Source organism: Phacochoerus africanus, chromosome 3, assembly GCF_016906955.1.
Source record: "Phacochoerus africanus isolate WHEZ1 chromosome 3, ROS_Pafr_v1, whole genome shotgun sequence".
Taxonomy (NCBI): domain Eukaryota; kingdom Metazoa; phylum Chordata; class Mammalia; order Artiodactyla; family Suidae; genus Phacochoerus; species Phacochoerus africanus.
Genome location: NC_062546.1, coordinates 143031448 through 143056645, shown reverse-complemented (window position 1 = coordinate 143056645; position 25198 = coordinate 143031448). Strand labels below are relative to the sequence as shown.

Below are 25198 nucleotides of genomic sequence, written 5' to 3'. Positions count from 1 at the left end.
ACCACTCATACCTTGTTTCCTTAAAATAAAGAATTATTAGGTAGAATGTATAATAGATTTGAGCTATTTTCCTAAATTAAAAGTTATATTTCGCACATTGTATCAGAAAACAAAGGTGCTAGTTTAAATGTAGTTTCACATCAGCATGTTAACAACATGCTTCATATGGAGTCCCTGTCGTGGCGCAGTAGTTAACGAATCCGACTAGGAACCATGAGGTTGCAGGTTCTGTCCCTGCTCTTGCTCAGTGGGTTATCGATCTGGCATTGCCGTGAGCTGCGGTGTAGGTTGCAGATGCGGCTCGGACCCCGTGTTGCTGTGGCTCTGGCGTAGGCCAGTGGCTACAGCTCCGATTCGACCCCTAGCCTGGGAACCTCCATATGCCCCGGGAGCAGCTCAAAGAAATAGCAAAAAGACAAAGAAAACAAAAACAAAAACAAAAACAATATGCTTCACGGTTTTTCTTAGGGGAAAATCCTGCTTCACTTCAAATAAGAACAAAATGTTAAAGGTGAGATTAGGAATTCGGTTACTAGAAACTTTATTTTTGCAGGATTGCTCTAAATTGTTATTTTGCACTGGTGTCTTTGAAACTTTTCTCTATTAAGAAATCTGCCATCATGGAGTTCCCATCGTGGTGCAGCGGAAACAAATCCGACTAGGAACCATGAGGTTGCGGGTTCGATCCCTGGCCTTGCTCAGTGGGTTAAGGATCTGGCATTGCCGTGAGCTGTGGTGCAGGTCACAGACATGGCTTGGATCTGGCATTGCTGTGGCTCTGGTGTAGGCCGGTGGCTACAGCTCCAATTAGACCCCTAGCCTGGGAACCTCCATGTGCCCCTGGTGCGGCCCTCAATGGCCAAAAAGACAAAAAAAAAAAAAAAGAAATCTGCCATCTTCTTGCCCTCACCAATGAGCATGGATTAAAAGACTGGATGTGGGGGTCACAATAGTTTTTTTTTGTTTGTTTGTTTGTTTTTTAATTTTCAATAAGGAGTTAGGGAAGAAAGCATAGATTTAAAGTTTTATTGATTTTTAAAAAGGAGCCTTTTATGAAAAGAGAGTAACTGTCCAGGAAAACAGAAAGCAGCAGTCTAGAAAACTATAATTTTATGTATGTGCAAGTCTTTAAAAAAAAAAAAAAAAAAAAGAAGACGTTCCTATTGCAGTGCAACAGGATCGGCAGTGTCTCTACCGCAGCTCCAAGACGCAGGTTTGATCCCTGGCTGGGCACAGTGGTTTTGCAATTGCAGCTCAGATCTGATGCCTGGCACAGGAAATCCATATGCCACGGGGTGGCCAAAAAAGGAAAAAAAGAAAAAAGAATTTTTGTTTTTGGCTACACTCATAGCATGTGAAAACTTCCTGCACCAGGGGTGGAACCCCTGCAACAGCAGCAACTGGAGCCACTGCAATGACAACGAGGGATCCTTAACCTGCTGTGCCACAAGGGAACTCCAAAAAAAAATTTTTAATAGTAAATTCAAAGCCTAGTCTCTTAACCTTTAAACATTATTTTTGGTCACAGATTCTGAGTTCTACTTTTCCCAAAAAACAGATAGCCAGATTTAGAGACCTGATTAATTTGTTGCAGCACTTTTTTTTTTGTCTTTTTGCCTTTTCTTGAGCCATTCCCACGGCATATGGAGGTTCCCAGGCTTGGGGTTGAATCGGAGCTGTAGCCACTGGCCTACACCAGAGCCACAGCAACTCGGGATTCGAGCCACATCTGCAACCTACACCACAGCTCAGGGCAATGCTGGATCCTTAACCCACTGAGCAAGGCCAGGGATTGAACCCGCAACCTCATGGTTTCTAGTCAGATTTGTTAACCACTGAGCCACGATGGGAACTCCCTGTTGCAGTACTTTTTAAGTGTGTTTCTTAGAACACTGATCTCATGAAAAAATAATGCTTAGAAATATATCTCAAAAAAGTTCTACAATGGAGTTGGGAAAATGGCCTTATAATCATCATACACATAATTATTCTAAGTATTATTATCATTATTAAAAGCTCTGAGAAGTAATTCTATAAATAAATTTGTTTAACCCTTTAAACAACCTAATTCTCTCAAGTCCTTAACCAAGAATAAAATGTTAACAGGTTATGAAAACAGTATTCTGAAAAATCCACATTGGGGCAATGCTAGTCTGATGGAATGAGCTTATCTATCATTTTATTTTTTATTTTTATCTTATTATTTTCCTAACAAGATACATAGAGGAAACTCATAGACTACACTTTCAAAGATAACTGTTGCCCTAATATTTTATTGTCTCAACATATTAAGTAGAATAATCTCTTAAATACTAAGAATAACTATAAACCAGCTTATATTGCTAATGAAACTTTTAATCAGTTCATAACTTTTTCTAGTTTTCAAGATTTATAAATGGTATCAAAAGTTAAAATATATTCATAGTATCAAAAAATATAGCTAAGATCAAAATTATTTCATGAGAAAAATGACAAATGACAAGCTCTCTTCCTGACTCCTTTCAAGATTTAAGAATAACTATGATACTTAAGTTTTATTTCTTTATACAATATAGTAACGATACTCAGTTCTTCCAGGCTAAAAATGTTTTAGAAACAAATGCTTTAAAAACAAATCTTACCACTGGGCATTCCCATAATAAAGCATCCTCTATTTTTTCTGATTTGGAACATTTTGGCATTTCATAGAGTTTTCTTGGCTCTGATGCAACACTGAAGGAAAAAAAAGATTATTCTTCATAAATGAGAGTGTTTACTCAGATTTGCGTGGGGTTTTTTGTTGTTGTTTTATTTAAATTCAGAGATTCAGAATACCAAAAATACAACTTGCTACTTTGCTTTCCCTCTTAACTAAATGTTAACATTTCTTCTGATCATGACTGAAGAAAAATCTAAAATATATAATAAATTACACTATAAAACCATCCAAAATAACAGTTACTAACATTTTGGTTTATTTCTGTCTAGTTTTTCCTTACATCTATATACCTACCTGCAGATCATTTTCCAAAATTGGATACTGAATTCTTTCTTTACCCTTAAACATTGACTATTAATATCTCTGTGGAATTCCATATCATTCCAACATTGTAAAATGAAAATTAGTTAAAGAGTTGTTTTATTTCAAGATGAAAATTAGTAAATAAAAATGGAAATATTCTTTAAGGTCTTTTTTATTTCCAAGTTGCCTCTCAGAAAGGTTGAACAAGTTTATACTTCTGCTAATATTGAACACTTCATTTATTTTTTTTAGGGTTGCACGTTTGGCATACGGAGGTTCCCAGGCTAGGGGTTGAATCAGGGCTACAGCTGCTGGCCTACACCACAGCCAAAGCAATGCCAGATCTGAGCTGAGTCTGCATTCTACACCAGAGCTTGTGCCAATTTGAAATCCTTATCCCACTGAGTGGGGCCAGGGATTGAACCTGCATCCTCATGGATACTAGTCAAGTTTGTTTCCTCTGAGCCACAGTAAGCACTCCTGAACACTATATTTTTGATATGAAAAAGAGTCCCTTACCTTTAATTTATACTCCTCTGATTACTACTGAGATGTGATCACAGGTGTTTTCATTTTTTCAAACACATGAACTTTAAAATTAAACTATTTACAAACAATTCTTAAGGTGATAATTTCATTCACCTTTGATGTTTTCTCACTGATTCAAAGATTTAAACCAGAGTTTCACAGGAATTAAAGCAAACTTATATATGATTTTTTTCTTTTCTTTTTAGGGTCGCACTCACGGTATATGGAAGTTCCCAGGCTAGGGGTCAAATTGGAGCTGCAGCTGCCAGCCTATGGCACGGCCACAGCAATGTGGGATCTGAGCTGCATCTGCGACCTACACCACAGCTCACAGCAATGCCAGATCCCTGAACTACTGATCAAGGCCAGGGATCAAACCTGTATCCTCATGGATCCCAGTTGGGTCTGTTAACCACTGAACCATGAAGGGAACTCTGAAACCTTATGTATGATTTAACCTATGGGTAAAACACCTCTGAAAGGCATATTAAAGAACTCTAATACTATTTATCACTGGATCACCAACCAGTGCCACTTACTCCGATTTTTTTTTTAATTTAATTAGGAGTTCCTATCATGGCTCAGAGGTAACGAACCCAACTAGTATCCATAGGACAGGGGTTTGATCCCTGGCCTTGCTCACTGGGTTAGGGATCTGTTGTTGCTGTGAGCTTGTGGTATAGGTCGCAGATGCAACTCAGATCCTGCATTGTTGTGGCTGTGGTGTAGGCTGGCACCTATAGCTCCAATTAGACCCCTAGCCTGGGAACTTCCATATGCCATGGGTGTGGCCCTCAAAAGACACACGCACTCACACACACACAAATTAATTAAAGCAGATACCTTAAAATTGGAAAAATTATGAAAATGGGCATGAAATGGACATTAAATTCCCAAAGAACTGGGAGCTCTTTTTGTTGTGCAGCGGAAACAAACCCGACTAGTATCCATGAGGATGTGGTTTCAATCCCTGGCTTCACTCAGTGGGGCTGGGAATCTGGCATTGCCATGAGCTGTGGTATAGGTCACAGACGTGGCTTGGATCCCACGTTACTGTGGCTGTGGCAGAGGTCAGCAGCTGTAACTGTGATTTAACCCCTAGCCTGGGAACTTCCATATGCTATGGGCAGGGCCCTAAAAAGTAAAAACAAACAAACAAAAAACCAAATAATTACTGTTAATTTTGTTACACATGATAAATGACATATGCTCATATAGGAAGGTACACAGATTTTCACTTTCAGCATGAGATCTGTGGGCATTGCTCCCCAGGAAAATTTTAAAAGGACAACTGATTAATATCTCTGAAAGTGCTCCTAGGACCATACAGCAAACAGAAGAACATCTACTAAAAAATCTACTAGAGTTCAGTAAAAACAGTGAGAGTCTATGGTGTTTGAAATAGGATGTGCTTCCTTCCCACCATTCTCAGCTCAGCAAGATGAAAACTGTCAAGAGGTGGGACTCCCTTCTTCTGCCTAGCCCCGACTCAACACTACCAAAAAAACCATCGTCTCTAACTCCTGGTTTCTGGTCCATCACTCATGTTCTCACAACAAGAAAAAACTAAATAAACTGGAAAATCAACAACTCTTATGATGACATCAGAAAACTGAGGTCACAGGACAAACTGCTGCCCCCCCCTCCCCAAATCAGAGAGAGAGGTGGATACCAAGAATCACAGCTTACTAGAAACAAAAACCCAAGGGTAAGTCGCTCGAGTCCATACTGAGGAGACAAAAACAAGGACACTAGAGAAAATTTTAGGCTCTGACACCTACAGCTACAGCAAACAACAAAACACAGCCTAACCCCTAGCCAGATAAACATAAATCTCACTCTAAAGACCTATTTCCTGCAATTTCTAGTCCCTGATACGTCACATGCAACTTTCAATAAAAAAAATAACAAAGCATTCTAAAATGCAAAATACGAGATTGAAGAGAAAAAGCAAGCATCAGAACCAGACTTAAGTGATGGCAGAAATTTTGGAATTATCAAATTGGGGACCCAAAATGGCTATGATTAATATGGCTAAAGGTTCTAATGGAAAAAGCGAACACATGCAGGAACAGATGGATAATTAAACAGAGAGAGAAAAAAAACCCTACGAAAAATCAAAAGGAAATGCTAGAAATCAAAAACACCATAATACAAATGAAGAATGTCTTTGATGAGCTTATCAGTAGACTAGACATTGCCAAGGAAAGAATTAATGAGCCTGAAGGTATGTCAACAGAAACTTTCCCAAACTAGAAAGAAAAAAGAATGAAAAAAGCAGAACAGACTGAGAACTGTGGGATAATTAGAAAATGTGCAACATATACATAATGGGAATAGCAAAAGGAGAAGAAAAAGAACAAAACAGAAGAAACACTTGAAATAATAATGGCTGAGAATTTTCCAAAATTAATGACAGACACCAAACTACATGTACAGAAAGCTTGCAGAACGTGAAGTATGATAAATACCAAAAATCTATACCTAGGCATATCATAGTCTAACTGTAGAAAAGCAAAAACAAAGAGAACATTGTGAAAGAAGGCAGAGGGGAAAAAAGCACTTTGCCTCTAGAGGAACAGGGTAAGAGTTACACAGGACTTCACTTCAGAAACCATGCCAGCAAGTAGAGAGTGGAGTGAACTATTTAAAGCGATGAAACAAAACAAAACCTCCTACCAACCTAGAATTCTGTGTCCTGGGAGGTTAACCTTCAGAAGTTGAGGAGAGGAGTTCCCCTCATGGTGCAGTGGAAACAAATCTGACTAGGAACCATGAGGTTTCGGGTTCGATCCCTGGCCTGCTGAGTGGGTTAAGGATCTGGCATTGCTGTGAGCTGTGGTGTAAATCGCAGACATGGCTCGGATCTGGCATTGCTGTGGCTGTGGCATAGGCCGGCAGCTGTAGCTCTGATTGGACCCCTAGCCTGGGAACCTCCATATGCCACAGGTGTGGTCCTAAAAAGCACACCCCCCCCCCCGCCCCCCAGTGCTTAAAGGGAAATGTACGGCATTAAATAAAGATACTAGAAAAGGAAAAGTGCTTCCAGGTTAGTGAACACAGGAAGATTTAGGGAGAGTGGCCTGAATGCAGAGCCTGATCAGAGCTCTGTGCTCCTTCCCATATACCTTGTCCTATGCATCTCTCCCTTCTGGCTATTCCTGACTTATGAACTTTTATAATAAATTGGTAATCTAGGGAGTTCCCATCGTGGCTCAGTGGTTAACGAATCCGACTAGGAACCATGAAGTTTTGGGTTCGATCCCTGGCCCTGCTCAGTGGGTTAAGGATCTGGCATTGCCTGTGAGCTGTGGTGTAGGTTGCAGACACAGCTCGGACCCCGCATTGGTGTGGCTCTGGCATGGCTCTGGTGTAGGCCAGCAGCTATGGCTCCAATTTGACCCGTAGCCTGGGAACTTCCATATGCCGTGGGAGTGGCCCAAGAAATGGCAAAAAAAAACAAAAGAAATAAAAAATAAATACAGCCAATCACAAATAAATCACATACAATGTGATTTCATTTTTTTGAAATGTCCAGAATAGATCAATCTATAGAGAAAGAAAATAAACTACTAGTTGCTTAGGGCTGAGAGTGTTGAAGGTATTGCTGTGATAGTTAAAGGGTATAGTGTTTCTTTCTCAGGTGATGAAAATGTTCTAAAATTAACTGTAATGACGGTTGCCTATATGAATCACCAATGGTTCATCAAATTCATTTTCATTGAATACGAATTTCAAGGAAGTAAAATTCATTGAATCACACAGTTTAAATCAGTGAATTATAAAGCTGTTTAAAAAGAAGGAACGAAGGGAGTTCCCATTGTGGCTCAGTGGTTAACAAATCCGACTAGGAACCATGGGGTTGCGGGTTCTACCATGGGGTTGTGGGTTCGATCCCTGGCCTTGGTCAGTGGGTTGAGGATCTGGCGTTGCCGGGAGCTGTGGTGTAGGTTGCAGACGCGGCTCGGATCCCGCGTTGCTGTGGCTCTACTGTAGGCCGGCAGCTACAGCCCCGATTAGACCCCTAGCCTGGGAACCTCCATATGCCACAGGAGCAGCCCAAGAAATGGCAAAAAGACAATAAATAAATAAATAAGCATCTAATTATTAGGTACCTGTATCTCTTGACTCTATCTTTTAAGCAGAATAAAATACTACATTGTACCCAGCAAGCTATCATTTTGCCTGCAACATGAATTTGCTATAAATTGGTATTATAGCGAATACCAATAAAATGAAAATGAAACCTCAAACTTTAGATTTAACAAGATTTTTAAGTTAACACGCATTTTATCCCCTACTCTTATTTTTGGACCCATTTTTCCATTCTCTTATTTCACAAGCACTAATGTAGGCATAAGTGTTTCCATAAATATTAGAGTTCAGATCAACAGTCAAATGAATTACAACAAAAATTTTCACCAGATACCTGCTGACACAGCATCGATAATTATCAAAATATATTCTTCCTCTCTCATAGGCTATAGGTGACTTGGAATGAGTCGTCCAAACATTCTTAAATTTAGTACTTTCCTGAAAGACACAAGGAACTTCAGTTTAGGAAATAACTCATAAGCTTCCACTCTGCACCAATTTTAAGTTGGATGGTTAAATTGACAGTTTTCAAAGTAATCTCATGTACTTTTTAAAAAACATTATGTTCAATGCTTCCTCAATCTGCCCTCGCGTTTTGGCTTAAGTGGAGTGATCGATTTTTAGAAAAACTGTTTCTAAGAAGATATACGAAGGTTAAAACTAAAAGCATGCGGCGGTTCCGTTTTAATGGTTATTTACTAAACCCCCCGCTTCAAGGCCTGGATCACCCTGACCATCACGTGAGATCTTAAAAACGGGTTGTCCTGCAGAAAAACTGCACCCCAGCAAGAAGTCTTGACCTCCCCGTCGCCCCGCTGCCCCAGGTTCGGCTCCCGGTGGCGGGTGGTCACCTGGCACACCAGCGCCCGCAAGATGCCCAGGTTGGTCCTCTGCACCACGCCCGCGTCGCGCGAGAAGAAGCCCAGCGCCCGGCGACTCAGCCGGCAGCACACGTTGGGCTTCTGACTTGGCCCCATGGAGGCGCGGGCCAATCGCGGAGTTGTCCGGGCTCAAGAGGGGCGCGCCCCTCACTCGCGCGCAGAGCAAGGGCCCCTACCGCCGAACTTCCAGGCCCCAACTCCCTGAGGGGCCCAGGAAAAGGTGACACCGGGAGCCTGGCGGTGGGCGCAAGGCGGTGGGGCGAGGGAAGGCAAAGCCGGTGCTGCCCGTGAGTGGAGAAGTGGGAAGGAAAAGCAACTCCCTTCTCCGCCGCCCCCTCCAACGCTCTAGGGCTCGGGACCCGGCTGCCGACAGCACGATGCCGGCGTAACGCGCGGTCGGCTGGAGCCGTTCCCTCACCGGGAAATGTAGTTCCCAGTACACTCTGAGGGAGCCTGGCTTGTTCCCAGAACTACAATCCCCATCAGGCAGCGGGCAGCGAGCCCTTGCCCTGGCCCCGCCTTCAACCCACCGCGGCCCCGCCCCGCCCCTCCTCCTGGGGCTGGGCTGAGTCTGCGCTGTAGGCCTGGCGCGGTTTTCCGGGTCTGCACGCGGCGCCGGGGGAGGGCCTGGTGGCTCTGTACTGCCGCCTCCTGGTCTCGGTTTCTCAGAATACGCCCTTCGCCCAGGGATTCGTTCCTTGCCGCCCCGGTACCCCCAAGCCTCTGAACCCCTGGACTCTTGCTTTGGGAGGCCCTGGCGGGGCGCCGAGAGGGGCATTGTGTCGTGTGCGATCCCTTCCCCCCGAGGCAGCATCATGTGCTAAAGAAAGGTACGCCCTCGGCTTTCCCTTCAGTGTACTGTGAACGTTTTGGATGAGATGTATAGTTAAACATTTGGGATCAGTAAACACTATGCTTTTGTGTTATGAGTTAGTGGTGAAGATGCTGGCATTCCCGCCAAACTGGAGTTGAATTACCCTTTACCAGAGGTCTGCCCTGCTGTGGCCCTCAGAGATGCGGGCAGGTTTTGCAATAATTGCTGCATTTTCCTTTCACATTTTACTCCCTCCTTATCGGGAATGAAATATCAAATATTTACATTATTATTGAACTGCCCGAGGCATTCCAGTTTGATTGCTCTTAAGTAAAAGATGACTTTGTGACTATCCCTGCCTGTAGGTCAGAGTTCCCACTATACTGCATTTTCAGCAATCTTGCACCAGACTTGTCCTATTGCTCTGCTTATGAGTCCCTTGAGGGTGGTGTCTTTGCATTTCCCACGTGGCCTCTTGTTCAGAGGTAGGCAAGGCAGCAACTCCATCTGACAGAGCAAAAAGTACAACCCTGGGTGAGTGTGTTGGGTTAAGTGTTGAGGAAAAATTTGTCATATCTCTTTTTAACCCTGCTGAATATCCTTTAGGGCCTAGGCTTTTGCTGATTTTTCATATCTTATTTACAGCATACTGTGGAGTGCTTTGTATATTTTTAGAGAGCGCTATAATAGTTAATTTGCTAATTCATGAATGCAGCTGTCGCTGAGAAAACTGGGACCCAGAAAAGATAACGGGATTTTCTTTGGCTGAAATGAAATTCAAATCATTGCTGAATTGAATTCATAATCTTTTTTCATCTTCCCCTTCACCCCCACTTGTTTGTCTTCCAGTGGTCTTTATCTCACCTTCCAAGCCCCAAGTCACCCAAGGGACAGCCATCTTTTCTCTCATCCTCAACCAAGTACTTTTGATTTTGATATCTGTCTCCTCTTCATACCCCAGCATAATTTAGGGCCTCACCATTTTATCACATTATTATGTTAAATAGCCTCCTTTCTGCCTTACTTAAATACTTTCAATTCCAGCCCTCCACTCTGCTGCCAGAATGATTCTTCTAAAGCACAAATCTGTCATTTCCCTATTAAATCTTTTACGTGGCTCCCAATCACCCAGAGCAGAATTTCTCAAACCCACGTAGATACCCAGGATTAACTTAAAATATGATCAGTATGTTAAATATATGCAAATATGAAACTGTATATAAACTCCTTATGTTGTATCTTTTGTACAGCTATAATGCTCAATTATATGTTAAATGAAGCAAAACTATAATATACATAAATTCTGATGATTGCTTGTTCATTGTTACCAATGAGACTGTTTTTGCTGGACCTATAATGCTCTAAAACAATCTTCACTGTACTTTGGGGCATAAATTCCTTACCGAAAAGCCCGTTTATATTGTCCTTGTGTTGAGAGATTACGCAACGACTTCACCCCTTTATTTAAGCCTGTAAAACTTTCCTTTGATCCATATGTCATGATTTCATTTGCTCTTCACCTGACAGTCTCCATGTCTCTCATTAACCTGCACCAATGACAAATGGTACCACTTGTTTTCCAGTGCAGTCCTGAACACAAACGTGTAAAATGAAATCTTGTGACAGTAATCAATTAAAAGGTGGCTATCCAGGTGATCCAGAATATCCTTTTGTTCAAAAAAACTTTTTTTCTCTTTGGATTTTTATTAAATTGGAAATAAAAAATTTCTCTCGAGACATCTTATCACCTTGAGGCTACATATACAAATCCCTCGAGGTATGTCTAGGTCCCCTTATAGGACAAAATCTGAATGCCTTAGTGTAGAATACAGGCCACTCTCTTATCTGTATCTTGCCCCCATTTTCAGCCTTGTCAGCCTTGCCCACATTTTGCTCTCATGGTTCTGATATGTTGCCTACTTGTTCAAACCGGGGTGCCTTTACATTGAACATGTCTTTGTCTGGAGCTCCCTTCTTCTCTTGTGTGTTTATCTCAATACTCATCCCAGGTCTTCTAGCTCCACTCAGACACTTCCAGACCCCTCTGTTTTAGATGTAGTTTTGCCTCTTCTCACATGTTACTTTGCATACATTGGTTGTGGCACTAATAGAATTGTTGTTTGTCTCTCTTCCCAACATATTGTGTTCAGAGCTGTCCATTCATTCATTTAGCCTCCTTATGCATTAACCACATTTTAGGCAGTATACTCCAGATGCATACGAATATGGAATGAATGAACTATTCTGAAAACAATGTTTGTGTAGGTTGTATTATCAGCAACTAAGTACTTGTAACATAGAATCAGATTTAGTCTTTTTATTTCCAAATAAATAGGAAATGACAATATTAATCAGAAGAAATAACATTTTAAAAACTTTAATCCCTAACAGTTTTACCTATAAAGTAGATATTTTCTTATTGAAGGTAAAATGGCGTGAACATATATCTCTAGCTTAAGATTTGGAAATGACTTCTCTTAATTTGGGGCATAAAATAAACATTGGTGTTTGGTTTGTTTGAATTTTTTCATTCTTTGTCTGTGATATTTATGGAATACTTAACTATCCTTGCCATGATATTTTAAAGACAAAAAAGAGGAGATGTGAGTTCAGAAGTTAATAAAATCCTTTTTGTTTGTATACTTTGTTTAAAGAGGCATAGTATAACGGAATAAAGACATAAGACACTCTGTTTATTAAGCCTGAACATTTGTTCAGAGACAAAGAAATTTGGACCAAGGTCACAAGAGGTCATTGATTCAACATGTAACTTTTTTCATCTACATTGTGCTGGGAACTATTTTGGCATCGGGTCTAACAGGGAACAGGGAACAAGGTCCTCATGTGTGGGGGGAGATAGACAATAGATTTAAAAAAATAAGATTTTCAGGTAGTTATAAGTGCTGTGAGGAAGATAAAACAGGGTGATGTGCTCCACAGTGAGTGGTTGGGAGCCCTGCTGTAACCAGAATGGTCAGAAAGGCCTCTCTGAAAAGTGGACTTTGGAGCAGAGCGCTGAGTAATGAGGATGATCCCATCTGCACAGAACTAAGGTGTGAGTAGTCCAGACAGAGGGACACTCCAGTGCAGGGTCCCCAAGGCAATAACAACATTGGTTTATTCTCAAACTGTTAGAAGGCTCGTGTGATTCTTTAGTGTGCATGAGGGAGGTGAACTTGCAGAGGTAGGCTGGGACCGAGTCACGTCAGGTGAAAGGAGTTTTGGATTTTATTCTCTTGTGATGGGAAGCCGTAGGACACCTTGAAGAAGGAGAGCGACAGGATCCCATCTGTTGTAATAACATCATGAAGGCTGTTGTGTGGAAGATGAACAGCAGTGGGAAGAATGGAAGCAAGGAGACAGGTGGCATTGCATTGGTCCCCGTAAGAGATAATAGACAGACTAGAGTGGTAGCAAGAAAGATAGAAAGAAGGGACCAGATTCAGGATGTGTGTATTTTGAAAGTAGAGTCGATAGGACTTCTGATGTAGTGGATATTAAAGATGAAGAAAAGGGTCAAGTGAAATCATTATAAAGCATAACCACAAACAACCCACCCCAAACTCCCCAGAACAAATGGAAAACGGAAATGCTCATGATATATGGTGTCAGTGAAATGATGCATAGGTTTTATTATACATTCGCATTATAGACATTAATGCTGGCGAATGTTAGGATCTGTCCCATGGTTGGGGCATGTGGGGAGAGAGGAATAAAATCAGGTCCCAGAAGTAGGCAGGGGTCAGAGTGTGTGGGACCGTGGTGGTGTGATGGATACAACATTCCCTTTCAGATATGGTTGGGTACAATATCAGGGACGAGAGTGAAGTTGAGAGACCAGTTAGCAGGTAATTGTAGTTTCAGGTGAAAGTGAGTCACTTTGGGAAATTTATTTTGAAATTAGCAAGGCTTTTGACCAATTTTTTTCTCTCTATATTTTAATGATATGTGTCTGAAACTGTAGCACATTCATTCATTTACAAAAATCGGGAAGATTTATCTTTGAAGGATTGATAGTAAAGTTTGCAAACTATTCCTCTTATTTGAAAAGATTATTTTATTTATTCAAAAGAACATGTGTAGATAACATAGCTTAACATAATGCAAATAATTATAAAATGAATACCCGTATAGCTAACATCAACTTTAAAAAAAACAGAACATTACCTAAAACTTTGACATCTCCCATGTGAGGCTTCCTGGATCTCTCTTTCCTCCAAATAAAACATAAGTTTTGAATATTTTTGAAGTGAACATCATATAAATGGAATCATATTGTATGTATGTACTCTTCTGCAACTTGTCTGTTTTTTCTTCAATGTTACACTTGACAAAATACTTGTAGTTCATTTATTCTTATTAATATATAGTTATTTCACTGTATGAATTTACTACAATTTATTTATCCATTTTCTCCTAGCTGGGCATTTGTTTCTTTTGGATTCTTTATTCCTAGAAAAGCGCTGCTGTAGACCTCCTTCAACCTGTCTTTTAGTGTACACATTAAAGAACATATTTGTGGAGCGAATTACCACAAACTAAGCAGCCTAAACTAATACCCATTTATTGTCTTTTTTTTCCCTACACCAATAATCCAATAACCACTTGTCCCAGAACCATTTATTGAAAGGGCTTTCATTTCTTCACAGATACACGTCAATCCATTTCTAGGTGCTTTTTTCTGGTCTATTGTTCTGTTTTTCTATCTCAGGGTTAATGAATCCTTGACCATTTTTATAAGGCTTGTGAGCTGGTAGAGCTTGTCCTCTACTTTATTCCTTTGCTTCGAGCGTGTCATTTCTTTTTTTTTTTTTGGCCATTTGTACTTCTACATACATTTTAACTAATTAATTAATTAATTTTAGGGCCACACACGCAGCATATGGAAGTTCCCAGGCTAGGAGCTGAATCAGAGCTGCAGCTGCCAGTCTACACCACAATTCATGGCAGTGCCAGATCCTTAACCCACGGAGCGGGGCCACAGATCGAACCTGCATCCTCATGGATACTACTTGGGTTCATTACTTCTGATCCACAATGGGAACTCCCTACATACATTTTAAAATCAGCTTAAGTTCTGTAAAAACCTTATTGGAATTTTGATTAGGATGACATTAAGTCTACATATGAATTTGAAAAGAACTGACATCACCATATCAAATTATTCTATCTGAAGACATCCCTCTATTTATTTAGATCTTCTTTAGTGTCTTTATTTATTTATTTATTTTATACTCCTTTTTTTTTTTTTTTTTTTTTTTTTTTGCCATTTCTTGGGCTGCTCCCTCGGCATATAGAGGTTCCCAGGCTAGGGGTCCAATCGGAGCTGTAGCTGCCAGCCTACACCAGAGCCACAGCAACGCGGGATCCCAGCCGAATCTGCGACCTACATCACAGCTCACTGCAACGCTGGATTCTTAACCCACTGAGCAAGGGCAGGGACCGAACCCGCAACCTCATGGTTCCTAGTCGGATTCGTTAACCACTGCGCCACGATGGGAACTCCTCTTTAGTGTCTTTAAATGATATTTTATAATTTTTTCTCTTCAGCTAAGACAGCAGATAATTTATTGTACACGTGTTACATTCAGCCACAACTGAGAACAGAACTAGTCCAGAAAGTCACAGGTCCAGGGCAAAAAACCAAAAGGGACCATTTTGATATGAGCAAGGTGGGTCTCAGAGTGGTCCAGGCGATCAGAACGGTGAAAAGTTGTTCTAGACCCATTGAGACAAGTTCTAGACAGAAGGCATGCAGTCCAACAAATTGTACCAATTGTACCTGGCCTCTGGGATTTCTTTGTTTCTGCTCCTTTGGCTTCCACGGTGTACAAGTTTACTTGGACCTCTGCCTCATCTTTCTTCTTTTGCGCTTCAGCCTGCGCGTTCGCTTCTTCCTCCACTTCGCTCTCATGGCGCAGAGGTTTCTCAGAAGATGGCGCTAAGGGCGAGAGGTATTTTATAATTATTTTCTTAATGCATTGCATATTTTACAACTCCCTAAGTAAATTATATTTTTGGTCAGTGTTGTAAATGATATATTTTAAATTAGATTTTTCTAAGTATATTTTTGCTAGTATATAAACATGTAATTGTCTTTATTGATCTTTTGGTTAGCAATGTTACCAAACTTTAATAGCAATAGTTGTCATTTGTAAGATTTGGGGGATTTTTCTATATAAATAATTGTGTCCTCAGGAAACTGATGGTTTTGTTACTTTCTTCTCAATTCTTGGAGTTCCCGTCCTGGCTCAGTGGTTAACGAAATCGACAAGTAACCATGAGGTTGCGGGTTGGATCTCTGGCTTCACTCAGTGGGTTAAGGAACCGGCATTGCCACCAGCTGTGGTGCAGATCGCAGACACAGCTTGGATCCTGCGTGGCTGTGGCGTGGGCGGGTAGCTGTAGCTCCGATTGGACCCCTAGCCTGGGAACCTCCATATGCCTCGGGGGCCACCCCCCCCCAAAAAAAAGGACTAAAGTCAATTCTTTTACCTTTTTTTCTCTTTCTTTTCTTACTACACTGGCCAGGACCTCCAGTGCAGTGTTGAATAGAATCAGTGATAGTGGACATCCTTGTCTTATTTATGTTTATAAATGGAATACTTCTAATACTTCACCATTAAGGATGATATTGTAGGTTTTTGGTAGCTACCTTTCATCAGGTTAATGAATTTCTTTTTCACTTTATATTTGCTAAAAGTTTTATTCTTTTTTTTTTGCTTTTTAGGGCCGCACTTGTGGCACATGGAGGTTCCCGGGTTTGGGCGTCGCTTTGGAGCTGTAGCCTCTGGCCTATGCCATAGCCAAAGCAATGCCAGATCTGAGTCGCTTCTATGACCTACACCACAGCTCACGGCAACGCTGGATCCTTAACCCACTGAGCGAGGCCAAGGATTGAATCCACGTCTTCATGGATGCTAGTCAGATTCGTTTCTGCTGAGCCATGACAGGAACTCCTTGTTCATTTTATTTTCAATCATGAATGGGTGTTGAATTTTATCAAATACTTTGTAACTTCTGAGATGATGTAATTTTTTTCTTATAATCTGATAATGTGGTAATTACATAAATATATTTTCTGATGTTAAATGAAGCTTGAATTTATTTAAATACATTTTTGTGTTTTGTTTTTTTTTAATCCACTGTGGGATTTGGACAACTGGTGGCTTCATTGCTCTCTCAGCTCTTTGTATCTTTGGTCTCTGAGTTCTTTTGGTCTCTGAGGATTTCTCTTTCTTTCTTGCTGGTTCACTGATGTTTTTAACAAGATATACTTTTCTGATGTATTTGTCCAGCCTTTTGGGAATAATTTATAGCAGAAAGGTTTTTGGGGTATCAGGTTCACCAAATTACTAGAACTAGAATTCCACTTCCTCATATTTTTAGTGTAAAAGCTTCCATTAGTGCAACATATGATCACTTACCACCATTTCTGTCCTCTCCTTGTCTCTGTATACAACCATGATCCTTCCTGTTGAAAACAAGGAAGTAAAGTTGTGTAATTGAAAGAGCATCACAGCAGGATCTAAAGGCACAAGTTGTGGCACCAGCAGCATCACTTAGTAAGATCTTGACCAAGCCATTTACTCTTTCTGAGTCTCATTCAATCATCTGCTAAGTGGAAACAGAACTGGATTGAGAATCACATGAATTTATAAAGTTGTAGAGAGTTTGGGGAGGAGAGAGAGTTGATTAGGTAGCACACAGAATTTTTCTTTTTAGGGTGGAGAAAATGATTTTGTATGATACTCTAATGGTGGATGCATTAACACTATGCATTTATTAAAACCTGTATAGCTTTACAGCACAAAAGTAAACCTTAATGTATACAAAATTTAAAAAACAAGGGCAGTTCTATTCTATTCCAGGATAGAATGCATGCTATAACCAAAGAATCTAGCCGTATTACAAATGTATGTGGTAGCCTCAATGAAAGAGGCCAAGGAAAAAGTGCTGATGTTAAGTAGTAACTTTGAAATTGACACTGTAAAACTAAAGGCAGTAGGAGAACTATGCATAAGCACTGTACTCTAGTTGATAAAAGTTTCCCAGAGGGGTATGGGTTAACAATTCTGAAATTATCACACATGTGTCTGGAATTGAACAATTAATAACTGATGGTGGACGATGGGAACCAGGTTTTTTACTGGTGGAGTAGGAGGTTATATATAAGAGGAGAAGCCTAGAAGGATCCATGTGATAATGGATTAGAGTTGGAGACATTAGTATAAACTCTAGCTTACTGTGGATTTAGATGGATACATATGAAAAGATTTACAGATGAAGATATTTGTATATATACACAGTTTAGTATACACATATATATTTACTTGCTTTGTCGGTCGAGAGGGCCTAGAAGCAATAACAGCCTAATAGCAAGGGGCACACCCAGCATCCAGACCATTTCCAATAAAAGGAACAAACACATTTAGAGAAATGGCTGATTCTAGGACTGGGTCAAGGAATATACAAGAGCCTGCGACATCTCGTAGTGCCAGAAAGTAAGGAAGTGCCTCAAAATACAATGATAAGAGGGTGGCAAAAGGATATAGGAGCCAAGTGAAAGCCCTTGATGGCCAAAGCAGGAATAGTTTGAACAACAAAATTAAGTAGTTTTGGGTTGTAGCACAAAGTTTAAAATAAATATCTGTGAATCTATACTGATATAAAGAAATGAAATAAATGAGGGAGAAGAAACAAATCTCCCGGGCAAAAGAATTCCAAATGATTTTAAAAGGCGAAACAGGCAGTTCCCTTGTGGTGCAGCAGGTTAAGGATCCAGCGTTGCAGCAGCTGTGGTGTAGGTCACAACTGCAGCATGGGTTTCATCCCTGGCCCAGGAACTTCCACATGCCTCGTGCAGCCAAAAAAAAAAAAAAAAAAAAAAAAAGGTGGAACATAATTCCTCCCTCCTTAAGTGTTGGCTGTGCGTAGTCACTTCTTGCCAAGGTAGACACTGTGTGGGAGTCGGGGGAGATTACAGTGGAGAAATCTGTCAGTCCCTACCTCAGCCAGTTTATCAGATTAACATCAACAGTGAGAAGTCATGTGTCTCTCATGTACCCTTGATATGATGTGGTAAGAATGGCACTTTACCTCTGTGGTTTTCCTCCCTAAAACCCATAACCCCAGTCTAACATGAGAAGAACATCTCATAAATATTGATAAATAACTTATCTAAAGATCAGTACTTCTCGAAACTGTCAAGATCTTCAAAAACAAAGTTTGAGAAACTGTTAGAGCCAAGCATGCTCCTAAGGAGGCCCAATGACGAGATATAATGTGGTGTCCTAGACAGAATCCTGGAAGAGAGAAAGGACATTAGGGGGAAAAAAGGAAATCTGATAAAGTGTGGGTTTAAGTTTATAATAATTTGTTAATATTGACTTATTAATTGTAGCAAGGACACCATGTAATGTAAGATTTTAATAGTAGGGGAAACTGTCAGACTATGGGAGTTCTCTGTACTACCTGCAACTTTTCTGTAAATCTAAAACCATTCTAGAACTAAAAGTTTACTTTAAAAATGCAGCAGGGGTGTTCCCTTGTGCAGTCAGTTAAGAATCCAACATTGTTGCTGCAGCAGCTCAGGTCACTGCTGTGGTGCAGGTTCCATCCCTGCCTGGGAATTTTCACATACCATGGGCATGGCCAAAAAAAAAAAAAAAGAGCAAAAGGAATATGGTAGATACCACTGTATAGAGGCAGCGTAGTTTTAGTGGTTAAGAAGATGAACCAGTCTGCCTGGCTTCAGATCTCAGCTTCACTACTTATTAGCTTTGTGAACATTGTTACCCTAAGTAACTGGAATTACTTAACCTGTGTGTGTCTCAATTTACTTATCTGTTAAATGAGGTCTTGGGAGGACTAAGTGAACTAATATAGGTACAGCATTCAGAGTAATGCCTGGCATATAGCCAGCACTATATAATTATTTGAATCTGTTTATCATTACTGCTTTTCTTTGCTTTTTTTTTTTTTTGGTCTTTTCATCTTTTTTTTTAAGGGCTGCACCCTCGGCATATGGAGGTTCCCAGGCTAGGGGTCCAATCTGAGGTGTAGCACTGGCCTATGCCAGAGTCACAGCAACGCCAGATCCGAGCCGCATCTTGGACCTACACCACAGCTCATGGCAACACCGGATCCTTAACCCACTGAGCGAGGCCAGGGGTCAAACACGCGACCTCATGGTTCCTAGTCGGATTCGTTTCTGCTGCGCCACGACGAGAACTCCTCCTTTGCTCTTTAGTTTTGAGGATCTCTGTGATTATAGCTGAATTTCGCTGATTCTTTCTCCTTCAGCATACAATTTTTAGCCTGGCACTCTGACAAAACAGTATTCATGTTTTGTTGGTAAGGTGGAAATCATTAAGGTTATAAAGAATAAAGAGAAGGCGGGACTAGAACTTGCTGGTTCCCAGCCCCAGTTTTCTGCTGCATGCAAGTAGTATCAACTGAGTGAATGGAGAAACTGCAAAACCTGACAGGATCTACTTTTTATGGGGCTAGACAGGCCACACATTGAAATTCTGAAGTTAACGTTGTTGGTTTTCAGTAGATCCTCATTCAAATATCCACTTCCCTTATTAAACTGATGTTCTTTTAGGGCAAAACACTGCCTACAGGGCGCACCCTCAGACTGAGAATTCAGCACCTAAAATTTTGATGATATTTGAAACCAAATGGAATGAATGTATTATAGCAATATGTTTTGGCCTTTTACTTCTCTGCCTAGTTTATATACCAACTCTTCAGTACACCCCTTATAGAACAGCATCTCAGGTAGAATTTGGAGTCTGGAAACCTGCCTGGAGTGTGGGCTCTGTGTAATCAAGGCAACTCATGTAACTCCTTTGAACCTTAGCTCCCATCTGTAAAATGGTGATAACAAAATCTTGCCCTGCCTTCCTCCCTGGCTTATAGAATTGTTATAGGATTAAGTGTGAAAATGAATGTGAGAGCTCTTTGTAAGTTGTAAAGCCTATACAAGTATTATTTGTTATAATAATCTCAGGTTTTCAACCAGAGTAAAATTCTAGCGGCGCTTTATAGCCATGTCGTGTTGTAGTCATCTGCACACCTTTACTTATTTATTATGTAGTAAATGGAAATCATTTGAATTTAAAATGCTTTTTTTTTTTGTCTTTTTGTCTTGTTGTTGTTGTTGTTGTTGCTATTTCTTGGGCCGCTCCCGCGGCATATGGAGGTTCCCAGGCTAGGGGTCCAATCGGAGCTGTAGCCATCGGCCTACGCCAGAGCCACAGCAACGCGGGATCCGAGCCGCGTCTGCAACCTACACCACAGCTCACGGCAACGCCAGATCCTTAACCACTGAGCAAGGGCAGGGACCGAACCCGCAACCTCATGGTTCCTAATCGGATTCGTTAACCACTGCGCCACGACGGGAACTCCCTAAAATGCTTTTGATGGTATGTTTCCTCACAGGACTTTGGTTTTTATGATATTTTTCTTTGGTGTAACAAAGGAGGGCATTGTTTTAATCTGGAATTGTCTATTTCAAGTGGCAGTTTGAGGAAATGGTTTCCAAACTCTTCACTGAAATTGGCTAAATAGAGAACACAAAATTGTATCCCTCTGATTGAGGAATTTGTCTCCTGCAGACACAGCCCCTCCTGTCTTGCTATGGAGCTGACCAGCAGAGGGTGCACGAGCTTTCCCAGGAGCTAGGCTGGGCAGACCTGACTGGTGCCATCTGTGTTTGCTGCCTGATGATTAACAAGTACTATAAATGAAAAGGTTCTAGCACATCAGAAATACCAAATGGAGGGAGACAGCGAGAGCAGCCATAATGTCACACAGCAGTGTAGCAACTACCTGCCCTAGAGGGTGAATAGGACGTTTCTGGATAACTGGGATTTGACATTCTATCATAAGCTATTCTGCTTTCTTCCTCTTGCTGCTTCTCTTTGCCTTTTCCAATTTCTTTCTTCGCCAGGTTCTTCGCCTCACCTTCTCAGCATCTGCAGTTGTTTGCCTCATGTGGTCTAAAAACTTGGGGTCTTTTAAAAGTAGCCTTTCGGAGTTCCCGTTGTGGCACAGTGGTTAACAAATCTGACTAGGAACCATGAGGTTGCAGGTTCGATCCCTGCCCTTGCTCAGTGGGTTAACGATCCGGCGTTGCGTGGGCTATGGTGTAGGTTGCAGACATGGCTCGGATCCCGAGTTGCTGTGGCTCTGGCGTAGGCTGGCAGCTACAGCTCCAATTAGACCCCTAGCCTGGGAACCTCCATATGCCGCGGGAGCAGCTCAAGAAATGGCAAAAAGACAAAAAAAAAAAAAGACAAAAAAAAAGTAGCCTTTCTCTGGACTTTTGGCCCTAAGGTATTTGGGTCCTGAATCCAGCCAGCCACAGCACCCTGTCTGGGTCCCACTAACCAGGCACTTACAGACTCCATGATATCTTTTCCTCCTTGGAAAATTTTGCAACCTTTTAGTGTTACTGTCACTACTGCCCATATCATCTTTACCCCCCCTTCCTTACCAAGCATTCTACCCATGAATATTATTTAGAATGTATGTATTTAGTGGTTTTAATAATATTTTTATGTTTTCTGATTATGAAAGTAACTTGGAGTCCCTGGTGGCCAAGCACTTAAGGATTCAGCATTGTCGTTGCTGTGACTCAGGTTCAGTCCCTGGCCTGGGAACTTCTACATGGTGCAGACACAGGGGGAAAAAAAAAGGTGACTGGATTTTACGTGAAAAGAACATTGCGAGGGCATATTAAGAAGAAAAGGATCACTTTGAGCTTTTCAATCAAAGGTAACTATGGTAAACTCTTCTAGACTTTTCTAAGTATACATATATCCTTTGGTATATATATTCATTTTCTAAATGAGATAATATCCTGAGTACTCTTTTGTGCCTTTTTTGGATTTCTTTCCATATCAATAAATTTAAGTCCTTAGCAACATTTAAAGTAGCTACAGGAGTTTCCTTGTGGTATAGCATGTTAAGAATCCAGTGTTGTCACTGCAGTGGCTGGGATCACTGCTGTGGGGTGGGTTCCATTCCTGGCCTGAGAACTTCCACATGCTGTGGGCGAGACCGAAGAAAGAAAGAAAATTGTTAAGTAGCTACAAAATTTTCCCTTATAGGGGTGTACAATAATTTCAGCAATCCTCCGAAGATGGGTATTTGGATTGCTTGCAGTTTTTCAGCAAGCTAAGTTAAACCCTCAATATATTCTTCTGATTATAGTCTTAGGATGTATTTCTAGAAATGTAATTTTCCATCAGATTTCTTCTTTAAAAATTTTCATGTGTGTTGCCAGAGTTCCCTCCAGAAAGGCCTTTTGGTGCAATATCCGTGACAATGTGTGAGGATGCTTGTTCCTGCACATCATTGATCACAGTATTTCACCTTTGCCAAAATGATAGTAAGCCATTGCACCTTTTTTTTTTTTTTTCTTTTTAGGGCCACACTCACAGCATATGGAGGTTCTCAGGCTAGGGGTCCAATCGGAGCTGTAGCTGCCGGCCTATGCCACAGCCACAGCAATGAGGGATCCCAGCCGTGTCTGCAATTTACAGCACAGCTCACCTTAACGCCAGATCCTTAACCCACTGAGCGAGACTAGGGATCCAACCTGCATCCTCATGGATCCTAGTCGGGTTCGGTAACTGCTGGGCCATGACAGGAACTCTTGCACCATTTTTTTAAGTGACATGTACCCCAGGAAATTAATCTAAGGCAGTGGTTCTCAAGCTTTTTGGTTTCAGGACCCCTTGGCATGCTGAAAAATTATAAATCCTACCCCCCCAGAGCTATTGTTTATGTGGATCATAGTTATCATATTTGCTATATTAAAGATTAAACCTAAGAAAAATTTAAATATTTAAATTGATTTAAAATAGCAGTATTTTATTGCATATTAGCATGAATGCCCTTTTAATTAAAAAATATTTTCCAAAAGAAATAGTTAGAAGAGTGATGTGGTTTTTACATTTTTGCAAATCTTCTTAATGTATGGACTGAGAGAAGATGACTAGATTTTTATATTTGCTTCTGCATTAAGTCTGTTATGATATGTTGTTCTTGTTGATATATATGAAGAAAATTTGATCTCTCATGTATATAAGTGGTTGGAAAGGGGAGAGGTACCTTAATATTCTATTCAGATGAAGGTGAAGAGTCTCCATTGATACTACACTAAATCCCAGTAAGTGGTAGTTTCTTAAAGGTTAATTGGAATATGATATTTGAAATCATTATCTGTAAACTTTTTGTACTCTGTGACATTAAAATCCATTGGTCTTTCTTGCACTTTGAGTGGATCTTTTACCTGTGCATGATTTTGTGATGTGATATGTTGGCCATCTGGAAAATATTGGTTCACTGAGTTGTGCAGGTCTTCCAAATGTTGACACATTTCATTATGTAACATCAAAAATACTCTATTCTCAACAGAATAGTGTTAAAGTATCAGTGAGCTGTTAAGCTTACAGTAGTGGACACAGGTTTTCCAAAATTCTAATTTTTTGCTTGAAAGCTTAAATTTTATCAGTGGCAACGGATGATGTCCGTTGTTGTCTTGACAGGCTTACTTTGTTTTTGAGAAAATGCCAAAGTAAAAATGGTATTCCACGAAAACAATCTTTATTGCTTCATCAAAGGTATACTTAAGTAAAATTTTTTTTTTCTCTTTTTTCTTCACATGCATGGCTGCTGAAGAAGGCAGTGACCTCCAGTACATTTTGGTGCTACTGCCTTGATTCAGACCAAGGTGCCAGCAATTTTTCCATTATTGCCTGTGCACCATCAGTGCAAATGTCACCACAGTAAAAAAGGCAAAGAACCTATGGATGGTATTAAAATAATTCTGACCTTTTGCAGAACCCCTTGAAGTGTCTTGGGGCTCCCTAGGGAACTGTGGACCACACTCTGAGAATCTCTGGACGAAGGTAATCATAGGAACCCATTCTCTTAGCAGAGACTGGTTTAGAGATAGTTTGTGACCGAATTCTGGCCTGTGAAATTTGAGAGCAAGTTTATGAGGAGCCTGTGAGAAAGTTTCCTCATCACAAAAGAAAAATATAAGGTGATCCTTTTCTTCCTCTGAATGTTGCCATGTCAGTGTGATGCTTGGAACTGCTGCAGCCACTTTATAAGTGGCAAAGCAAACGAGCCTTATGATGAAGGTGATGCTGTTTGGATCGAGATGGAGCAATGGTATGAACCTGGGTCCTTGATGACATTATAGAATTGAAACTATACCTGGAACTTACAGTTATGAGAGATAACATTCTCTTATTATTTGAATAGTGTCTTCTGTTATTTGCAGTCAAAAGCATCCCCCAAAGATATTTATTATTAATGTGATGAACATTTTTAAGTGTTTCGAGGGCATTTGCATTTCTTGTGTGAATGCTTATTGACGGTTTTAGCTTTTTTTTTTTAATTTTTAATTATTATTATTATTATTATTTTTTTTGTCTTTTCTAGGGCTGCACCCGAGGCATATGGAAGTTCCCAGGCTAGGGGTCCAGTCAGAGCTGTAGCCGCCAGCCTTTGCCACAGCCACGGCAACTCAGCATCCAAGCCGAGTCTGTGACATATACCACAGCTCACGGCAACGCCGGATCCTTAACCCATTTGTTAACCACTGAGCCACGACGGGAACTCCACATTTTTTTTTTTTTGGTCCGCACCTGCGGCTTATGGAGGTTCCCAGGCTAGGGGTTGAATTGGAGCTGTAGCCACTGGCCTATACCACAGCCACAGCAACACCAGATCCAAGCTGCATCTGCAACCTGCACCAGAGCTCATGCCAATGCCAGATCATTAACCCACTGATCAAGGCCAGGGATTGAACCTGTGTCCTCATGGATACAAGTCAGATTTGTTTCTGCTGAG

At 40.8% G+C, this 25198-nt stretch overlaps 2 protein-coding genes across 8 annotated transcripts in view; one reads left to right on the top strand and one right to left on the bottom strand.

Annotated features, from left to right (window-relative positions):
• DCAF17 (DDB1 and CUL4 associated factor 17) overlaps positions 1-8961 on the bottom strand; it is a 42233-nt gene extending 33272 nt beyond the window's left edge. The window contains exons 1-3 of the mRNA XM_047772858.1: positions 8476-8961; positions 7959-8062; positions 2622-2712 (exon numbers count right to left, since the gene is read on the bottom strand). Of these exons, the coding sequence (XP_047628814.1) occupies positions 2622-2712; positions 7959-8062; positions 8476-8601 (321 nt within the window). The 5' untranslated portion in view covers positions 8602-8961. The remainder of the gene's footprint in view (positions 1-2621; positions 2713-7958; positions 8063-8475) is intronic.
• A 122-nt stretch (positions 8962-9083) lies between these two features.
• METTL8 (methyltransferase 8, methylcytidine) overlaps positions 9084-25198 on the top strand; it is an 86249-nt gene continuing 70134 nt past the window's right edge. For 5 of the 7 annotated variants that reach the window (XM_047772864.1, XM_047772862.1, XM_047772866.1 and 2 more), the window contains exon 1: positions 9084-9335. The gene's annotated coding sequence lies outside the window, so the exon portion shown is untranslated. Of the gene's footprint in view, positions 9336-21907; positions 22106-25198 lie in introns of all 7 variants that reach the window. The other 2 variants (XM_047772865.1, XM_047772860.1) reach the window with 1 other exon arrangement.